We start from the raw sequence: 16,969 nt of genomic DNA, 5'->3' as shown, positions 1-16,969 counted from the left end.
TGCAAGCTGCTACTGTTCTGACACTTTTAAACTTGCGCCGAATTTTGTTATTAAATATTTCACAGTTTCAATAAGGTTTGAAAATTAAGGGACGTATAATTATAGATCATGCGGTCGTTAACTGGCACATGACACTCGTTAATCTCCCGCGGTGTAGATTGCAAATGCGGCAACCATTGTAGCGCTGTTTGACACGTGTCATCCTTGCATCATGAAAAGGCAGAGGTATAATGCGAAATGAAAAAATCTAGTGAGTTATTTTTCAATGAAACCTTTTCAAACTGTCCCTCGGTATTTAAAAGAATAATATTAAGTTTGTTATATAAATAATTTGACGAATAAATGACATACATTACATACACGTAGTTCTGCTTTCACGATATTCTTTGGTACTCATCCCTTAAGGCATTTTGTTGTTTACTTAAACGCAATGTAACTCTTGCAATTCTGAAGATATTTTTACAAATTTTCAGATTTTGATAAAAAATAAAATATTGTTCTTCAATAATATCTTTTTATTCTACTTCATCATTTTAAAATAAATGTTAACTGAACAGCCGCACTAGATTGTATAGGCGGCTTGTCATTACATGTAAACGAATGCCAAATTTTCATCGTATTGTGAATATCATTTCAACATTTTTTTTCCACATTGATGGAATATTGTTTACTGATTGCAACCTTAGTATTGTACAATACTCACATATTGATTCGGTTCTTACAGATAGACAATGGAACACAAGGATCAGCTTGAGAACAAGAAATACAGGAACTGGGTAAGAGCTGGACTTGGTATTAAATATGTAAAAGAAGGCTTGGAGCCATTCTGCGATCACCTTGTTTACCAGCAGCATGTTGATATCTTAGATAAAGTTAAACAGAAACATAATCTGTCGAAAGTAGCCTGTGGACTTTGCGATGTACACACACTCCAACCAGACCATGTCCGGACTAAAGATAGGCAGTGTCCACTAGGTCAAATACATTGTAACTGTCTACACCCACGCGGGAAAACGTGTTGTCCCAGCAACGTATGCGGTGCTATATACGACGAAATCATTAGATATCACGCATCCACTCCTCCTGCTCCATACTGGAGAAACACAGACACACATCAGTGGTGTACTGAACCTTGGGCTGTTGCAAAATGTTTCATAAATGCTCCAGGATATGAACACAAGACAAAAGCAACTGAGTTTGACTGTTCCGGCTTGTTGCATCTGTTGATTAATAACCTAGAGTTTCATCACCATATCCAGAGTGGTATATCTGGCAATGATGCTTTCTCAAGGGTAAGTAACATATACACATTATGCTTAATGTTTACTTTCAAGCATATACGGTTACAACAACAATGACATTAATATACTTTATAAGAAATGTTATGAGAAGTTTGAAAGACTTTTATGAACAAAACATGTACTTTCAATCATGTTCGAGCTTATCATTGTATTGAAAATGCAACAGCTACTTTCTGCCCCGCGTAACCGTAAACAGATCTGTTCGCATGGGCGGCAGGAAAGTACTACAATCCGAGGGCTCAATGCGCAACTAGTCTAAGTGTATATAGAAACAGAAGCAGATAGACTAGTTTCGCGTTGAGCTCTCGAATATTGGAAAGAAGAAAATACGATGTAGGAAAGTCGAAATAACGAAATCATTCAAAATGTTTAAATATGAGCGTTATTTAGATATACGGCCATGATAATTTAGATATTATTTCTGCAGACTTAAGATGAGTGAATGCAGACTAGCAGGTACAGCAGAAATCGTATCCCCGTGAGAAAATACACTGTTAATGTTATGATGCTGTTGTGATACTTTGGACATTGAAGACGAATAGTTTTAGTTTTTACGCCGATATAAGGGAAGAATTGTCTTTAGGTTTACTTCAGTTATAGAACACCATCAAAATTCAAGTTAAAAACAACTTTTATATACAAATATACAAAACACTTATTTAGTTTATAAAAGCTGTTTTGATTGTTGTTGTGGTGGTGGTAAGGATGGTCGTGGTAGTAATAGTAGTGATGGTGGAAGTGGTTGTAATGATGGTGGTGGTAGTAATAGTAGTGATGGTGGAAGTGGTTGTAATGATGGTGGCGGTAGTAATAGTAGTGATGGTGGAAGTGATTGTAATGATGGTGGCGGTAGTAATAGTAGTGATGGTGGAAGTGGTTGTAATGATGGTGGCGGTAGTAATAGTAGTGATGGTGGAAGTGGTTGTAATGATGGTGGCGATAGTAATAGTAGTGATGGTGGAAGTGGTTGTAATGATGGTGGTAGTATTGCTAGTGGTAGTGGTAGTAGTGGTTGTGGTCTTGGTAGTAGTAGTATTGGTTGTGATAGTGGTAGAAGTAGTGGTGTTTGTGGTAGTGGTAGTCGTGGAAGTAGTGGTTGTTGTTGTTGTTATAGTGGTAGTAGTGATTGTGGCTGTAGTAGTAGTGATGGTGGTGGTAGTAGTAGTAATGGTGGTGGTAGTAGTGATGGTGGATGTAGTCGCAGTATTGGTGGTAATAGTGATAGTGACGGTGGTAGTATTAGTAGTGGTAATCATGGTAGCAGACACAATATTATTTGTTCCACTCTTTTACAGATTGGTAACCAATTCAATGAATAAATAGTTTTTGCCAGGGCAATATGGGACCTATTTTTCAGATTGAGAATAAACCTGTGTAAATTATTTCAGGTAACCTATAGCTTGTTTTTCCAAAATTGAGATAAGCCGTGAAACCAGAAAGAACAAGCATAGTCAAAATAGCACTTATCAAAGCTAGAGCCAGAAGTCTTTTATTAATATCAGTAAGAAATTTCTTTTCCTATACAGAAATTTTAACATGACTTTTTCCTTTTGATAATGGATTTAGCCCTGTATTCACAAGTAAGACTCTGAAAATTGCACCTAGATACTTGACAGATGATTCAGAAGTGGAATTTGTAGAACTTTTGACCATTGCATCTTATATGAAAGTTATTATCTGACTTTAACCTGTGATTTGAGCCGACTAAAATTGACTCTGTTTTTCTTAAATGCAGGGACAGCTTGTTATCAATTAGCCGCTGACAAACTGATTCCAGATCTTCTGTTAGCTCTTTTTCAATCGCTGACCTATTTCACTAGATATCAAGATAGCGGAGAAATCCGCATCAAGTAATATTTTGTGGTAGTGGTAGTAGTGGTGGTTGTAGTAGTAGTAGTGGTAGTAGTGTTGGTGGAAGTGTGGTAATATTGGTGATGATAGTGGTAGAAGTGGTAGTGATGGTGGTGGTAGTAGTAGTGGTAATCTTGGTAGTAGTGGTTGTGGTAGTGGTAGAGTTGGTATTGGTAGTAGTGGTAGAAGTGGTTGTGGTAGTGGTTGTGGTGGCTGTAGTAGTGGTTTTATTGTGTGTTGTGACAGTAATGGTGGTTCTGGTAGAAGTGGTGGTAGTGGTAATAGTGTTGGTGGTAGTAATAGTAGTGTTGTTATTGGTAGTAGTGGTAGTGATAGTGTAGGTGGTAGTGGTTGTGATGGTGGTAATGGTAGTAGTGTTGGTTGTGGTAATAGTAGTAGTGGCCGTGGTGGTAGTAGTTGAAGTGGTGTTGGAATTAGTAGTGTTGATGCTGGTAGTTGTAGTTAGAACTTAGACAGCAGACCGCATCGATCGGATGGGATTTCGTACAGCAATCTATTATACTGATGCTCTAAAGGCATAACCCCCATATTTGTATTAATTTGTCGACACAGAAATAATTTCCGAAAAATCTCACATAACAATAATATCTAACTACCTACCCTATTTTTTGGCATACTTTTTGTTTTTATGCCTTACTTAGAATTCCCTTGTCAGTGTTAACTCGACCACCAACCGACCGCATCACGAACACAGCCGAGAACTTTCTTAACCCTTTGATTTTTAATTGATCAAACATTCATGCAAATTGAAGACACAAGACTGATCCTCCCGACCACACTCCCGAGCGGTATAGTCCAGATCTCAAACAATGGTTTGGGAACGATCGAGTCGAATTGGTCGGCCTTGTGAATCTAGCATTAGCAGAATCTATGTGGCATAGCTGAGATGTGTCTATAACATTTTATTGTTTTAAAAAATAACATTTTTTTCCAAATTAAAGAAAATCTGATGTATTCGTTGAAATTTTGTTTTCCTTTGCCCGTTTCTGCCTGTGAGATATCTGTTTTGGTTTGCCTCCGAAAATGGGTTTCATGCGTGTACTATTTTTAATCGAATATACCACACGACGTCTTGTGATCTTTTCGGTCGAATTTTTCACTCGTGATATATGTTCGCTCTGTGACATATACGGCTCAACAGTTCCATTATTTTTGATCTAATAGTGCTATAGAATCGAAAAAAGTATATAATTATTACGCCTGACGTATAGCCGCCCATAATGTTAAAATTATCTGATTGAAAATGACGTTTTGTATCATATTCTTTATAATGCACCCCCACCATTCCTACGAAGAAGGAGGGGTATATTGTTTTGCATATATTGGTCTGTTGGTCGGTCTGTACATTAATCGGTTTCCGCTTGATAACTCAAGAATAATAATTTTAAGGTCAATGGGTCAAATGTCAAGGTTACAGTGACCCGGAACAGTTAATCGGTTTCCGGAGGATAACTCAAGAATGCTTGGGCCTAGGATCATGAAAGTTAATAGGAAGGTTGGACATGACCAGCATATTACTGCTTTTCATATTGAGGTCAATGGATTAAATTTCAAGGTCAAAATGATCGGAAATAGTTAAACATTTTCCGGATTGTGAAACTTAATACAGAGGCTGATCATAACTAACAGCTGACCTCTATTAATTTTGAGGTCAGTAGGTCAAAGGTCCAAGTCACAGTGACCCGGATCAGTTAAACCATTTCTGGACGATAACTTTAGAACGGTTGGGCCTAGGATTACGAAACTTAATAGAGAGGACGATTATTACAAGCAGACGACTCCTAATGCTTTTGAGATCAGAAGGTCAAATGTCAAGGTCACATTGATTTAGAACAGTAGAACTTTTTCACCAAATGGTTAGAGAATGCTTTCGTCTAAGGTCACATTTGATATGGAAGTCACTTATGACGGGTAAATGACCAACAATTACTGATTTACGTGAATGATAGGCGATGTTCAACTGCAATACTTAATAACGGTTTTGTTTTGTTCTGCCTTGTTGTATTTTATATACAATACTAAATTCTATGTCCATAAATTCAGCATTTGTGACAGAATTTTTTTTGTCTAAATAATGTTTCTAAGCCTTGCTTTTTTGTTGATGCATTGCAGGTACTTCAACACAGAAACGCCATATTTCATTGCAGCAATATGGAAGTAGAGGACACAGACTTTGAAAATTATATAGATGATATGATAGAACTGCTACAAGATGATAAAGAAATCAAAGGCAGACAAGAATCGAAAGAGGCGGTCAAGAAACTACTTGAGGTAATATTCCTTACACAACCTGAGTTCAAAAAAATGGAGTCATTTAATTAAGTATGTAAATGTATTTAGTATATGGTCTTTCCATGTGCATATCAGGGTTTCAGAAATCTGCAAATTTACTGGTAGCCCATTGGGCTACCAGTATTTTGTCTGGTAGCTCGAACATTTTAATTTATTCGGCAAGGACCGTTTTGAATTATTTTCTAAGTGCTTGTATACTACAGTCTACAGTTGGGATGTAATGCTTAAATTAATAAAAGGTTTCATATTTCCAGCCATACGCATAATATGTTGTTATAAACTGTGTTCTCTAAAATAGCAATTACTAGTATCATCTGACTCTAATTTATTCTCATTTTATTTTATTTTTCATTTTAGAACATAAAACAGTTTAAATTTGGAATTCTTATCCCTCTATACCTTTATAATATGACAAACATAAAAGAAGGTCAGTCATTTCTTTTAAACTTGAAAATACCTTTTTATTTGCAATTTATCTTATAAAATCATTTTAATTCGACAAATAATTCTGTCTGATTCTTAACATCTTTTAAAAAGCAGTTTGATAAAATTGATGAATGAGTCAATTACAAATCTCTCTTCCTTGACACTGTGTTATTACGTATCTGAATTCGTATTTGTCCGAACTCGGATATAGTCTCTGACGTGAACGCATCGATTTTCGCTAAACTATTGTCGAATTGTACATTCTGTGCAAGTATTTAAATTAAAAGCATACATTCAATATAAGCATTTAATCGCCCTATAATCAAAGATCACTGACTCCTTCCGATAAATATTGAGGTCAGAGAAAACGGTAGTACGTACATTTTGGCAGGTGGCGGTAAAATGACGTAATTTTAAGACTGGTTTGTATATTGTTTTGAACATTAAGGATCAGAAACTTTAAGTTTTGGATCAGTCTAAAATCTCATGTGCACTCATGAACATTGGCTTGATTGAAAACGGTTAATTGTTTGCCGACAGTGTCAGTAGGTCATAAGATAATTAATTCCCCCGGTGTGTATTAATCGATAAACAAGGGGATTATGCCTAAAAACTAGATTATTGATTTCCTGGCTACTCGATATAAGGTTTTAAGGCAGCTCGGCGGGCACGCTTTGAAAATATTTAGTAGCCCAACATAATATTCTGGCATTCTCGCATACCAGAGGTCTACCGTGGTTCCCCGGATGAACCTCTGGCACATTTCGCCGATATTTGTGGTTTGGTTACATTACAGGTAAAACGTTTCAGCCAATCAGCGTGGTTTCGCGACAAAATGTAGTGAACCAATCAAAATCGTCCGTGAAAAGCGTGACCGCGTCCTTTCATATCGATGCCGACTTACGAGGAATATTATTATTTCTTCAGGTAAATTTCTTAACATCGAATAACAGAAATAAATCTTTATTAATCGCAATCATGGAATATCGCCTTTATCCATCGTTAGCAACTACCTTGCTTACATATTGTTTGAAATTTCAATTCGGCGTGCCCAATAGTGGCGAACATTGATAGGCTGAAACTTCTCCCGGTAGTAATTACGAGTGCGCATGCTCACCAAATAAACGACAGAAATAAATCAGAGGTTCGTCTCGGGATTTTGACGAACATCTGATGGATGAGAATGATATTCTGGTAGCCCCGGGTCTCCGGGCATGGGATTTATGAAACCCTGTGCATATATATAGAGGACTTTTGTTATTTTAAATTCCACTATAATTCATGTTATACTTAAGCATCATTATAGCTCTTAGTGCTTTCATGAAATTAAATTGTTCCAGATATTTTATATCTAATTTACAGCTAAGGCAGGAAAAGTTTGTTATAACAACTACAGATGAAATGGAAATGCGTCGTATTGCAATGGATGCAATCGAACAGAAGGAAAAGAATCTTGAACAGAGAATAATTGACGCATCGAATGAAATTGGAGTTAAAACTGATGAAAGTAAAACACAGATAAAGGAGATAGGTTCAACTATTAAAGACGAACTCGCACAGAAAAGAGTAGATATGAAAGATGATTTGAGAAAGACAGAAATCGACTTAAGAGGAAAACTAGAGAAGAGAGAGAAAGAAATCAAGGAAGTGATTAGGATGAAGGAAATTGAATCTACAGAGAATATGGATAAAAAAGAGATGGAAATCAAAGATAATTTGAGAATGGTAGAATTGGAATCAAAAGGGAAACTAAATCAAAAAGAGAAAGAAATTGAAAAGCATTTAGAGCGTAAAGGAGAAGATATACTTAATCAGCTGGAAAGAAAACAGTCAGCTCAGATTCAGATCGAGGCCATGCGTAATGATGATATTAGTAAGGTAAAATTATATTGCATTCTTGATAGAGTTATATGAAAAATATTGATCTCGAGAAAAATTAATAAAGACTGAGTCATTAGACTTGGTTGATATTCATGTTTCGAGGGTTTTTATGTCTTGTCGGGAATGCTAGGCATTTATACCAAAACATGTAAAAGGTCTTAGCAGTTATTGAAAAGTTCAACATAATTGGTTAATTAGTTTGTTTAAATGATATTATATATAAAATATCAACACAAATGAAATACAGACATAAAACTATATTTGTAAAAATTGAAGAGGGATCGTCCTCTAATTGTAGCAAATTTTTGTAAGACCTATTTTATCTTTAATTGTTTTGTGTCACATCAGTCAATTAGATTAAGCAGCTAAGCAATGGTCAAACCTTTTTCAGTCTCAGTGTTACAGTGACCTTGACCTTTGATCTTTATAATAACAGTGTGCTTTTACTGTTCACATGGAATCATCCTATAAAGTTTGACGCCTTAATCGGTTCTCAGTTAGGAACCGTTTTCAGACTCAATGTGACTACGAAATTGACCTTTTGCCTATTGACCCTTGAATTTTTTTTTTTTTTTTTTCAAAGTCAGTTTTAAGTAACTGCTGAAACCTATAGTTCATGCTAACTGTCGTGATGCTATTGAGCATTTTGTTTAAAATGAATTCACCAAATTAAAAAAAAAATCACTGACTTGATTTATATAAGCGCTTGATCGTGGAAAAAAGATAAATACAAGCATTTACATTGTTAAATTTCTCTGATATAGGCAACAGCAGACGATTTAATGAAGTCAAATCTTCGTGACACGGCTCTGCAGTCTAATTATGAAAGAAAGAGAGCAGGTAATTATTACGTTACTCAGAATTTAAATAACATTTTATGTTGTTTTATCATTTGTATTATTGAAGTGTGAAAGTCCTATTGAATTTATATTTGTTTTATTTTACACCCTTGTTATCCGGATAATACGAAATGCTGTGATAATTCCAAAATGCTACAAAATGACAGATGAACGCTTCTGAAAATTTCATATTTTTCGGTAAGTTGCTGTGGCTCGATAAAAGATTTTAACCAAAGAGATGTTTCAAAAAGAACGAATGGTGATTTGTTTCCATGGAACTCAAACTATTTTAATTTTTTTTGTGAATACAATACACAATATGTTAAACAGTTTAAAAAATCCATGTAAGTTTAGTTTGAACATTCATAAAAAATATTTAGAATTGTTTTTATGCTTGTAATTCACTGCATATACGGCTCTACCATTTCACTATCTGACATGGTTTAGAGTAAGTTGTTTACGTTTGCCGATTTTATGTCAAAACCATTTATATTGATCCTTGTGTGAAAAATGGATAAAAGCCGAAAATGACCATGGATAATGCCCTAGATGTGTTGTCTTTGAAAGTAGATAATAGCCGTCATTGACTTCTTTCATTTACATACCATTACACATTGACCAGTTTTGGTGATTGAGTGTTTGTAACAACATGATGATATGAACATGTTAACGATTTTTAGCTCGACTATTCAAAGAATAGTAGAGCTATTGGACTCACCAATGCGTCGGCGTCCGCGTCCCGATTTGGTTAAGGTTTTGTATGTAAGCAGGTATCTGATTGAAACTTCACACACTTAATCACTGTCATAAACTGACCTACATTGCACAGGTTTCATAACTCTATTTTGCTTTGTTGTTTTTTTTTTTTACAAAATTATGTCTCTTTTTCGACTTAGAAATTCTTGGTTAAGGTTTTGTATGTAAGCTGGTATCTCAGTTCTCACTAATGGGAATGGATTGAAACTTCACCCACTTGTTCACTGTCATGATTTGACATGCACTGTGCAGGTCCCATAACCCTATTTTGCATTTTCTTTTAAAAAATATGCCCCTTTTTCAACTTAGCAGCTTTTGGTTTTGAGTTTTTGTATGTAAGCTGGTATTTCAGTATCCACTAATGGGAAAGGATTGAAACTTCACACACTCGGTCATTAGTATCAGTCATGACCTGATAAGCACTGTGAAGGTTCCTTAACCCTTTTCCCATTTTTACAAAATTATGCCCCTTTTTCGACTTTTGTATTTATTCAGTTGGCAAGGCTGAATAGTCGAGCGTTCGACAGCAACCTAATAAGTAGAGCATATGAAACACACCACTCACAAGTAAACAACAGTTTTCCCGGGGTAGCCGCTATGATGGCCCCCATACACCGTCGCCCTCTACAACGGCCACATAATTACAGAGATAGTCCGAATGATGACTTTGGATAAAGACCTGATAAAGAATGCCGAAAAGATATGGCCATATATTGGCTTGTTTCAGTGCTGGTGGGGGTTCCCGGCAGTCAACGTATACAGATCTTTAGCTCCTTTAGAAATGGCTTTTGGAGTTTGGCTGGAGGTTGTCTTCAACCTACCAAGATCTACGAGACGTATAATACTGTCTTCAAAAATGCCCAAGATTTTCAACCCCACAAAACATACCACAGATTTTGAACAGCAGTGTAAATACCATGGTTATTATAGCCCAAGGAACAAAGCAAAAAAGAAAAATGATCTCAATTACAATTCATAACACCAACTTAATGTATTGAACTTACAGAAGAAGAGGGAAGGGGATATTGAACAAATATTAAGTTAATGAACGTAGATCTTGTCCTATACACTGGGACCATCTCTTATTATTTTAGTAAGGAAATGCATGTGTCTTGTATAGCAGATGAAATTTTGGTAGACATTCTAAGGGGACCACTTTGTATGCAAAAGTTAACAAGTGTACTAAATTATTAAGTACAATATCAAACTATTATCAGTTAAAGGATTAGGGGTATATACTTCTATGAATTCACAGCAGTATTCAACATATTCCAGCAAAACTGACCTGTTAAAGTGCCATTATTTTCACACTCTTAAAATGCTAACAGACCCCTAGCATACTTAATTTCTAAATATGGGTGTACCCCATCCCCTGTGGAATCTCAGCACATTTAGATTCAGATGTTAAATTTACCTGTTCTGGCTTGTTTAATTTTTTACTAAAATCTAGCAGAAAAGATATAGGCGTGTAAGCTTAAGTTCTAAAACAGAATTTTACAAAGATATAGACATTTACCTTTTTGATAAAATGTTTCAGGAACATCTGGTACTAACCATGTGTATAAAACATTACCTTGGGCATGTTACAGCCATTAGTTACCACATTTTATGTGTATACTTCTTCAATATACAATAATCGGTACCTTTAGAACAGCATATGCAAAATTTCAAACTACAATATTGGCTATTATCCTCATAGCATTTCGGGCTTTATCTTCGAAATTTCTATGAACACTTGGGTCAGTATCCATCGACTACTACATATGCTTATATATTTGTCAATATGGGTTATTTGATCTAAAATAAAAACTTTTGAACATGTTCATATCATTGTTTATATAATAACTGAATAATACAAAATAATACTCATTACCGAAAGTCCATAAAATGAGGATGACAACGCTTTGAATCGCCAAACTCATTCTCAAAAGCAAAATGTACACATTGTTTGGGGCTCTCTATACTGAACAATATGTCCCATATTCAAATTGTTTAGTGCAAATGGTACAGCTTCTAAACCATGTTAAATCAGTTATAATACTTTAAACAATCGGAATGAGTAATAAGAAAATATTGACCAAAGCAATGTCCATACCAAGTTTGACATTTCCTCCAGTTTGTAGCATTTTGGAATTATCACATCATTTAGTATTATCCGGATAACAAGGGTGATTTTATTGAGTTGAAGCATCTACCTTCCGCAGAAAAACAGGAAGAAAGCAATATTAATTTGACTGATATTGGTCAACAGGGGCTTCTGATTGATAAACATTTAAAGTTATTCTATTTTGTAAGTTATGCATACTGATGATATTATTTTAATTTCTATTTCAAAATACAGTGTCAGAGACATATTAACGTAATGAGCTATACCTTTACATCAGAAAAAAAGAAAAGGGTTGTTAGCTTTTATGCAACATTAGACTAAGTACGCTTGATTCAATACAACCCTCTGATTTTACTCCTGTTCGCATCTTTCAATCATATCTCTTTTCGGGATATGAAATTCTTGCTCCATATTTTATCAAGACAGCGATTTGAGCATGCATTTTTCAACAGAATGCTTCAAGTATGTACTGAAACGTAGCATAGTGAAAGAAAACACTTTTCTATCGAGAAAGGGTACGAGGAAAGGGAACGAAGAATAGGACTATTATATTTGGACTACTTCTGATCTGCGAAGACTTGATTTAATAGTGGTCAGGCTTACAGCTTTTAAGAAGCAATAATTCGGTCAAAATTTTCTTCCATGGTGTCGAAAATACCCTATAGGTTAGAGACCACAAAGTGTTTTCCCATAGACTTCCATTATAACATTGTGGCGTGTACAGCCTTAGATTTTTCGAAACATGTTTATCTGGTACATTTTCTTTTCAAGAACTATCTTAGTTCCACCAAAACATATGAAAAGTGATGCTAAATTTAAGAAATTTTGGCGTGAATGATATGACCCCCATAATGGCGGGAGAAATTCATTTGAAAGAAAAAGTAAACAACTTTTTAATACACATAGACTGTAGCAAAGTCCAGGCGCTTAGCACTATAGGGAAAACGCAGATCTACGAATCAAGGGGTCGTGAGTTCGATCCCAGGGCGGTGCGTATGTTCTCAGTGATGTTTTGATAAAGACATATTGTCTGATATCATTTGTCCTCAACCTCTGAGGGGAAGATGGCAGTTAATTGCGAATAACAGGTACTTGTATAGAAACAACGAACACTTTTTAAGTAACTGTCCTTAGTTACATAACTGAAATATTGTTAAAAATCGGCGTTGATCCAAAAACAAAAATAAATGTAACAAACTCTGTCAAAATGTAGAGTAAAATAAAATGCTGTAAGTGCAGTAAAATATTCAATTAGAAAAAAAAATCACTACAGTAACTTTATTTACATGACTGACAAAACAAAACGGACAGACATCACCTTATACCCAGGTATACACTTTTCTCTTTCTTAGTAAGATCTCAATACATTTTTTATTTGGTGGTCTCTGACCTCTAGATAGTAAATCCTAATTATTCCATTTTAGTGCATAGCGCATAGTCCGGGGACCCACAGTAACTTTTTCACCCGTGAAATGTCTTTTACTTATAGAATTAGACAGTTTATACTTATGTAGACTGTTTCAATGCACCTGCTCGTTATTAAAGACAAACAGCGGTCACTTACACACCAATATTTTCCACACCAAGGGACAAACCTCTGCAATATACTTGTAATGCAATAGTTATATTGTATTATAAATAGCAATTGGCTTCCCTACATTTATTAAGTGGTTTATGACTTTGCAGATTAGTATTCAAAAAAATAGTGATGAATATATATTTTACCCGAGACACTGTAATTCATGGATAAATCCGTCTCTAGCTATCAGCCATGTCGATATAAAGATATGGTCTTCTAGCTGAAATATTTCTAAGTCATGTGAAATCGTGGACTATAATAGTCGTGGAATTTATTTCAAGACTTCATTCAGACATTAATTTTGTTTAAAAGAAGTGCTCAAAGAAATATTTTTCCGCTATGGCGCATGTTCTGAAAACATACGCACTCACGCACACAAACACTTTCATGCTTGCAAAAAAATCTGGACATTTATGTCCAGGTGACCTGGTTATACTATCTCGTTTTTTTTTTTTTTTTTGAAAACTAGCCAGATCCCACCATGGGTTCCAGAGATATTGCCCCTTCAAGGGCCAAAATTTGTTACTTTGGCTTTTGCATCAATATAGAGACTTCTTTTATGGTTTGATTTGATACAAACTTGCAGCAATTACTTTTGGACTCCATGAAGGATCTGTCAGATCCATGTTTTAAGTTCCGGAGTTACGGCCCCTGGTTGACACCTGAAAGAGCCAAAATTTGAAAAAAATACCTTGTGAAGACGAAAGAAGTGACATTTAATATTTGAATTTAACCTTACTTACACATATTTTAAGTCACAATAAGATCTTGATTCATTTCGTAAACCGGCTAGATTTAATCAAGAGTTTTAGAGTTACTTTCCCTGAAATGGGCATTTTTTTTTCTATTTTGTCCCTTTCAGACATATGGAGGTTTCATTTATGCTAAGTTTGATACAAACTTGCACAAAATCATTTCTTGATGGTCCCTAGGCCTGGACCAAATTTCGTGTCGGGTCAAAAACTAGTCATCAGATCAAATCAAAGGAAAAGCATTTATGACCCTATCTTCATGAAACTTGGTCAGAATGTTTATCTTCTTGATTTCTAGGCCAAGTTCAAATCTTGGTAATATGGGGTCAAAATCTAGGCCATCCGTCAAATTTAAGGAAAAGCTTGTTAACGTTAGCCACATTTAAGACCATGTCTTCATAAAACTTGGTCAAAATGAGTATCTTTATTATTCCTAGACTAAGTTTGAAGCTTGGTCATATGGGTCAAAAACTAGGTCACCTGTTCAAATCAAATTAAAAGCTTGTTAACAATCTGGTGTGAATAAAACTTGGTAGGAATGCTTGTTTGCATGAAATATGGCATTAATTTCTATCTAGACAAACTAGGTCACCAGGTCAAATCAGTGTAGAGAAAACATCAGTTAATTTACCAGCTGATTATAACACTGTAATTATCTCTTTGTGGGTTTCACAACCTCATTTTACGGAATCCGGTTTGAGCCATGCTAAGCTAAATACAACACTCGACACGGCACATGAAAATGCAACACGACACTCGTTTCGATAGCCGATATTGCGACGTGACACTAAATTTGTACGAATTTGTACGCGAGAATGTCGCGTTGTTGCACTGTCTTTATGTCGCGCCTTTGTCATGAAATGTCGCTGTAAATAGCAAGTGTCGCGTCGCATTGTCGTGTTGCATATCGTATGTCACGTCGCACTGTCGTGTGGCATTTAGTGTGTCACGTTGCATTGTTGTGTGGCATATCGTGTGTCATGTCGCATTGTAGTGTGGCGTGTCGTTTGTCATGTTGCATTGTCGCGCGACGTATTTCGGGTGTCACGTCGCATTGTTGTGTGGCATATCGTGTGTCATGTCGCATTGTCGTGTGTCGTATCGTGTCTCGTCGAATTGTTGTGTGGCATATCGTGTGTCACGATGCAATTTCGCGTGACATATCTTGTGTCACATCATTTTTTCGTGTGGCATATCGTGTGTCACGTCACATTGTTGTGTGGCTTATCGTGTATTACGTCATATTGTTGTGTGGCAGATACCTCAGTCGATTCTTAGGCTTGTTCCTTAAGGTATTAGGCCCATAGTAGAGTACCTCCTTTTTGAAGAGTATTCAATTTCTACCATAAACCCTACTTTGACTGCAATTTCCGTGGGGGGGGGGGGGGGGGGGGGGGGGGGGGGGTGGTCATAGGTTCAAGCCCCACTGGGACCAAAATTCTTTTTCCTTATTTTCCATTTTTCTTGTAAGTTTTTACTTCTTTCAAGACTTGTTATTGATTTATTGTACAAAAGTGGGAAAAAATCATTTGATAAGCGATTTCTTGCTGTTCAAAGTGAATTTACCTCTGAAACAGAAGGGGTAGAGTTGGACATCTTTAAAAATACTGAGTTACATGCGGTAAAAGTTCTCTATTTTGCCTTTATTCTTTTGATTACGTATAGTGGAAGAAATGTACGCAGGTTTTACTTCTGTCCCAAGGTTATTTTTGAATGAAGTGAGCAATATTCAAAACAGACCCGCAGGATTCGACCTTAATTTTTCAATGTTGGAGTTAGAATTCTGTCTCATTAAATCCGTTTACTCGAGGCACCCTCAAAATAATGATAATGACAGTTTTTATTTTAAGTTTTATAATTGTTTACCAATAGTTTGATGTTTCTTTCATAAAAAAATAATGGTATAATGAATTATTTGCAAACGTTTTGAATAAAGGCCACCACTTTGAAATTTGTCTCTACTTGAGCTTGAGGAAATACCATAAATTACACCAAATTTATAAAAAAGGGCACGGTAAAAAAATTGCAATAAAGTGCGAAGCACGGTCAACTGTAAGAATATACCCAGCAAATGCCATTTTTTAAACATTACTATTAGGGGCCTAATACCTTGATCTCATTTTTATGCCCACATTCTTTTTTTTTTTTTTTTGGGGGGGGGGGGGCATATAGATTTGCCCTTGTCCGTCCGTCCTTCCGTCCGTCCGTCCTTCCGAGAATGTTGTGTCGCAGGTAGCTCCAAAAGTATTTGGCGTAGAGTCACAAAACTTTACAGGAATGTTGGTCAGCATGTGTAGTTGTGCACTTGGGGCTTTGCGTCCGGATTCATTCAGTCGTGTAGGAGTTATGGCCCCTGACTTTGTAAAAATTGGTCATTTTAATGTTGTGTCGCGCGTAGCTCCAAAAGTATTTGACCTAGAGTCACCAAAGTTTACAGGAATGTTGGTCAGCATGTGCCGTTGTGCACCTGGGGTATCGCGTCCGGATTCATTCAGTCATGTAGGAGTTATGGCCCCTGACTTAGTTAAAAATTGGTCATTTTAATGTTGTGTCGTGCGTAGCTCCAAAGGTATTTGACCTAGAGTCACCAAAGTTAAAAGGAATGTTGGTCAGCATTTGCGGTTGTGCACCTGGGGTTTCGCGTCCGGATTCATTCAGTATTGTAGGGGTTATGGTCCCTGACCTAGGAAAAAAATGTGTCATTTGTCATGTACATGTGTAGTGGGGGCATCTGTGTCCCATGGACACATTTCTAGTTATATATTATTTTCAACATATGTTTTACATCTGGCAAAGTTCCAACTGATAGGGGTAAAGGGATTATAAACCCAAAACCTAAATCCTCAACGACCGACCCTAGAAATCCGATGTACTACCGTCATATTTATATGGCACCTACAATGTAAATAAATTACACTGTTCAGTGTTAAACTAAAGAGTTTCGCTATGGTTAGAGTGTAAAGAAAAAGTGGTTGATGAACAAAGTGATTTTAAGCGTAGTCGCAGTACAGTAGATCATATTTCCTCATTAACATCAATAATTGAAACAAGATTTAAAAAAGAAAATTAGAAACTTTCACCGTGTTCATAGATTAACATAGTTGGTAGCCCGCCCGCATAGCTCAGTAGGTAGAGCGTCGGTGTACGGATCGCGGGGTCGTGAG

At 36.1% G+C, this 16,969-nt stretch overlaps 2 protein-coding genes across 2 annotated transcripts; both read left to right on the top strand.

Moving 5' to 3' along the window:
• The first annotated feature begins 731 nt into the window (after positions 1–731).
• LOC123540048 (uncharacterized protein CXorf38 homolog) lies at positions 732–5,731 on the top strand. Its single transcript, XM_053527472.1, has 3 exons — positions 732–1,292; positions 5,286–5,444; positions 5,720–5,731. The coding sequence occupies exons 1-3, from the start codon at positions 732–734 to the stop codon at positions 5,729–5,731; spliced, it is 732 nt and encodes a 243-aa protein (XP_053383447.1).
• Positions 5,732–7,290: 1,559 nt separating this feature from the next.
• LOC128549420 (uncharacterized) lies at positions 7,291–8,685 on the top strand. Its single transcript, XM_053526064.1, has 2 exons — positions 7,291–7,769; positions 8,537–8,685. Exons 1-2 carry the CDS (start codon positions 7,293–7,295, stop codon positions 8,681–8,683), a joined length of 624 nt encoding a protein of 207 aa, XP_053382039.1. The 5' UTR covers positions 7,291–7,292; the 3' UTR covers positions 8,684–8,685.
• The last annotated feature ends 8,284 nt before the right edge of the window (positions 8,686–16,969 follow it).

The sequence above is a fragment of the Mercenaria mercenaria genome, chromosome 16 (assembly GCF_021730395.1).
Source record: "Mercenaria mercenaria strain notata chromosome 16, MADL_Memer_1, whole genome shotgun sequence".
Lineage (NCBI taxonomy): Eukaryota > Metazoa > Mollusca > Bivalvia > Venerida > Veneridae > Mercenaria > Mercenaria mercenaria.
This window is presented reverse-complemented; position numbering and strand designations above follow the sequence as displayed.

Coding starts and splice junctions, on each gene's coding strand:
- LOC123540048 (XM_053527472.1), top strand. CDS start 732: ATGGAACACAAGGATCAGCTTGAGAACAAGAAATACAGGAACTGGGTA. Junction 1,293..5,285: donor GCAATGATGCTTTCTCAAGG/GTAAGTAACATA, acceptor GATGCATTGCAG/GTACTTCAACACAGAAACGC.
- LOC128549420 (XM_053526064.1), top strand. CDS start 7,293: ATGGAAATGCGTCGTATTGCAATGGATGCAATCGAACAGAAGGAAAAG. Junction 7,770..8,536: donor GTAATGATGATATTAGTAAG/GTAAAATTATAT, acceptor TCTCTGATATAG/GCAACAGCAGACGATTTAAT.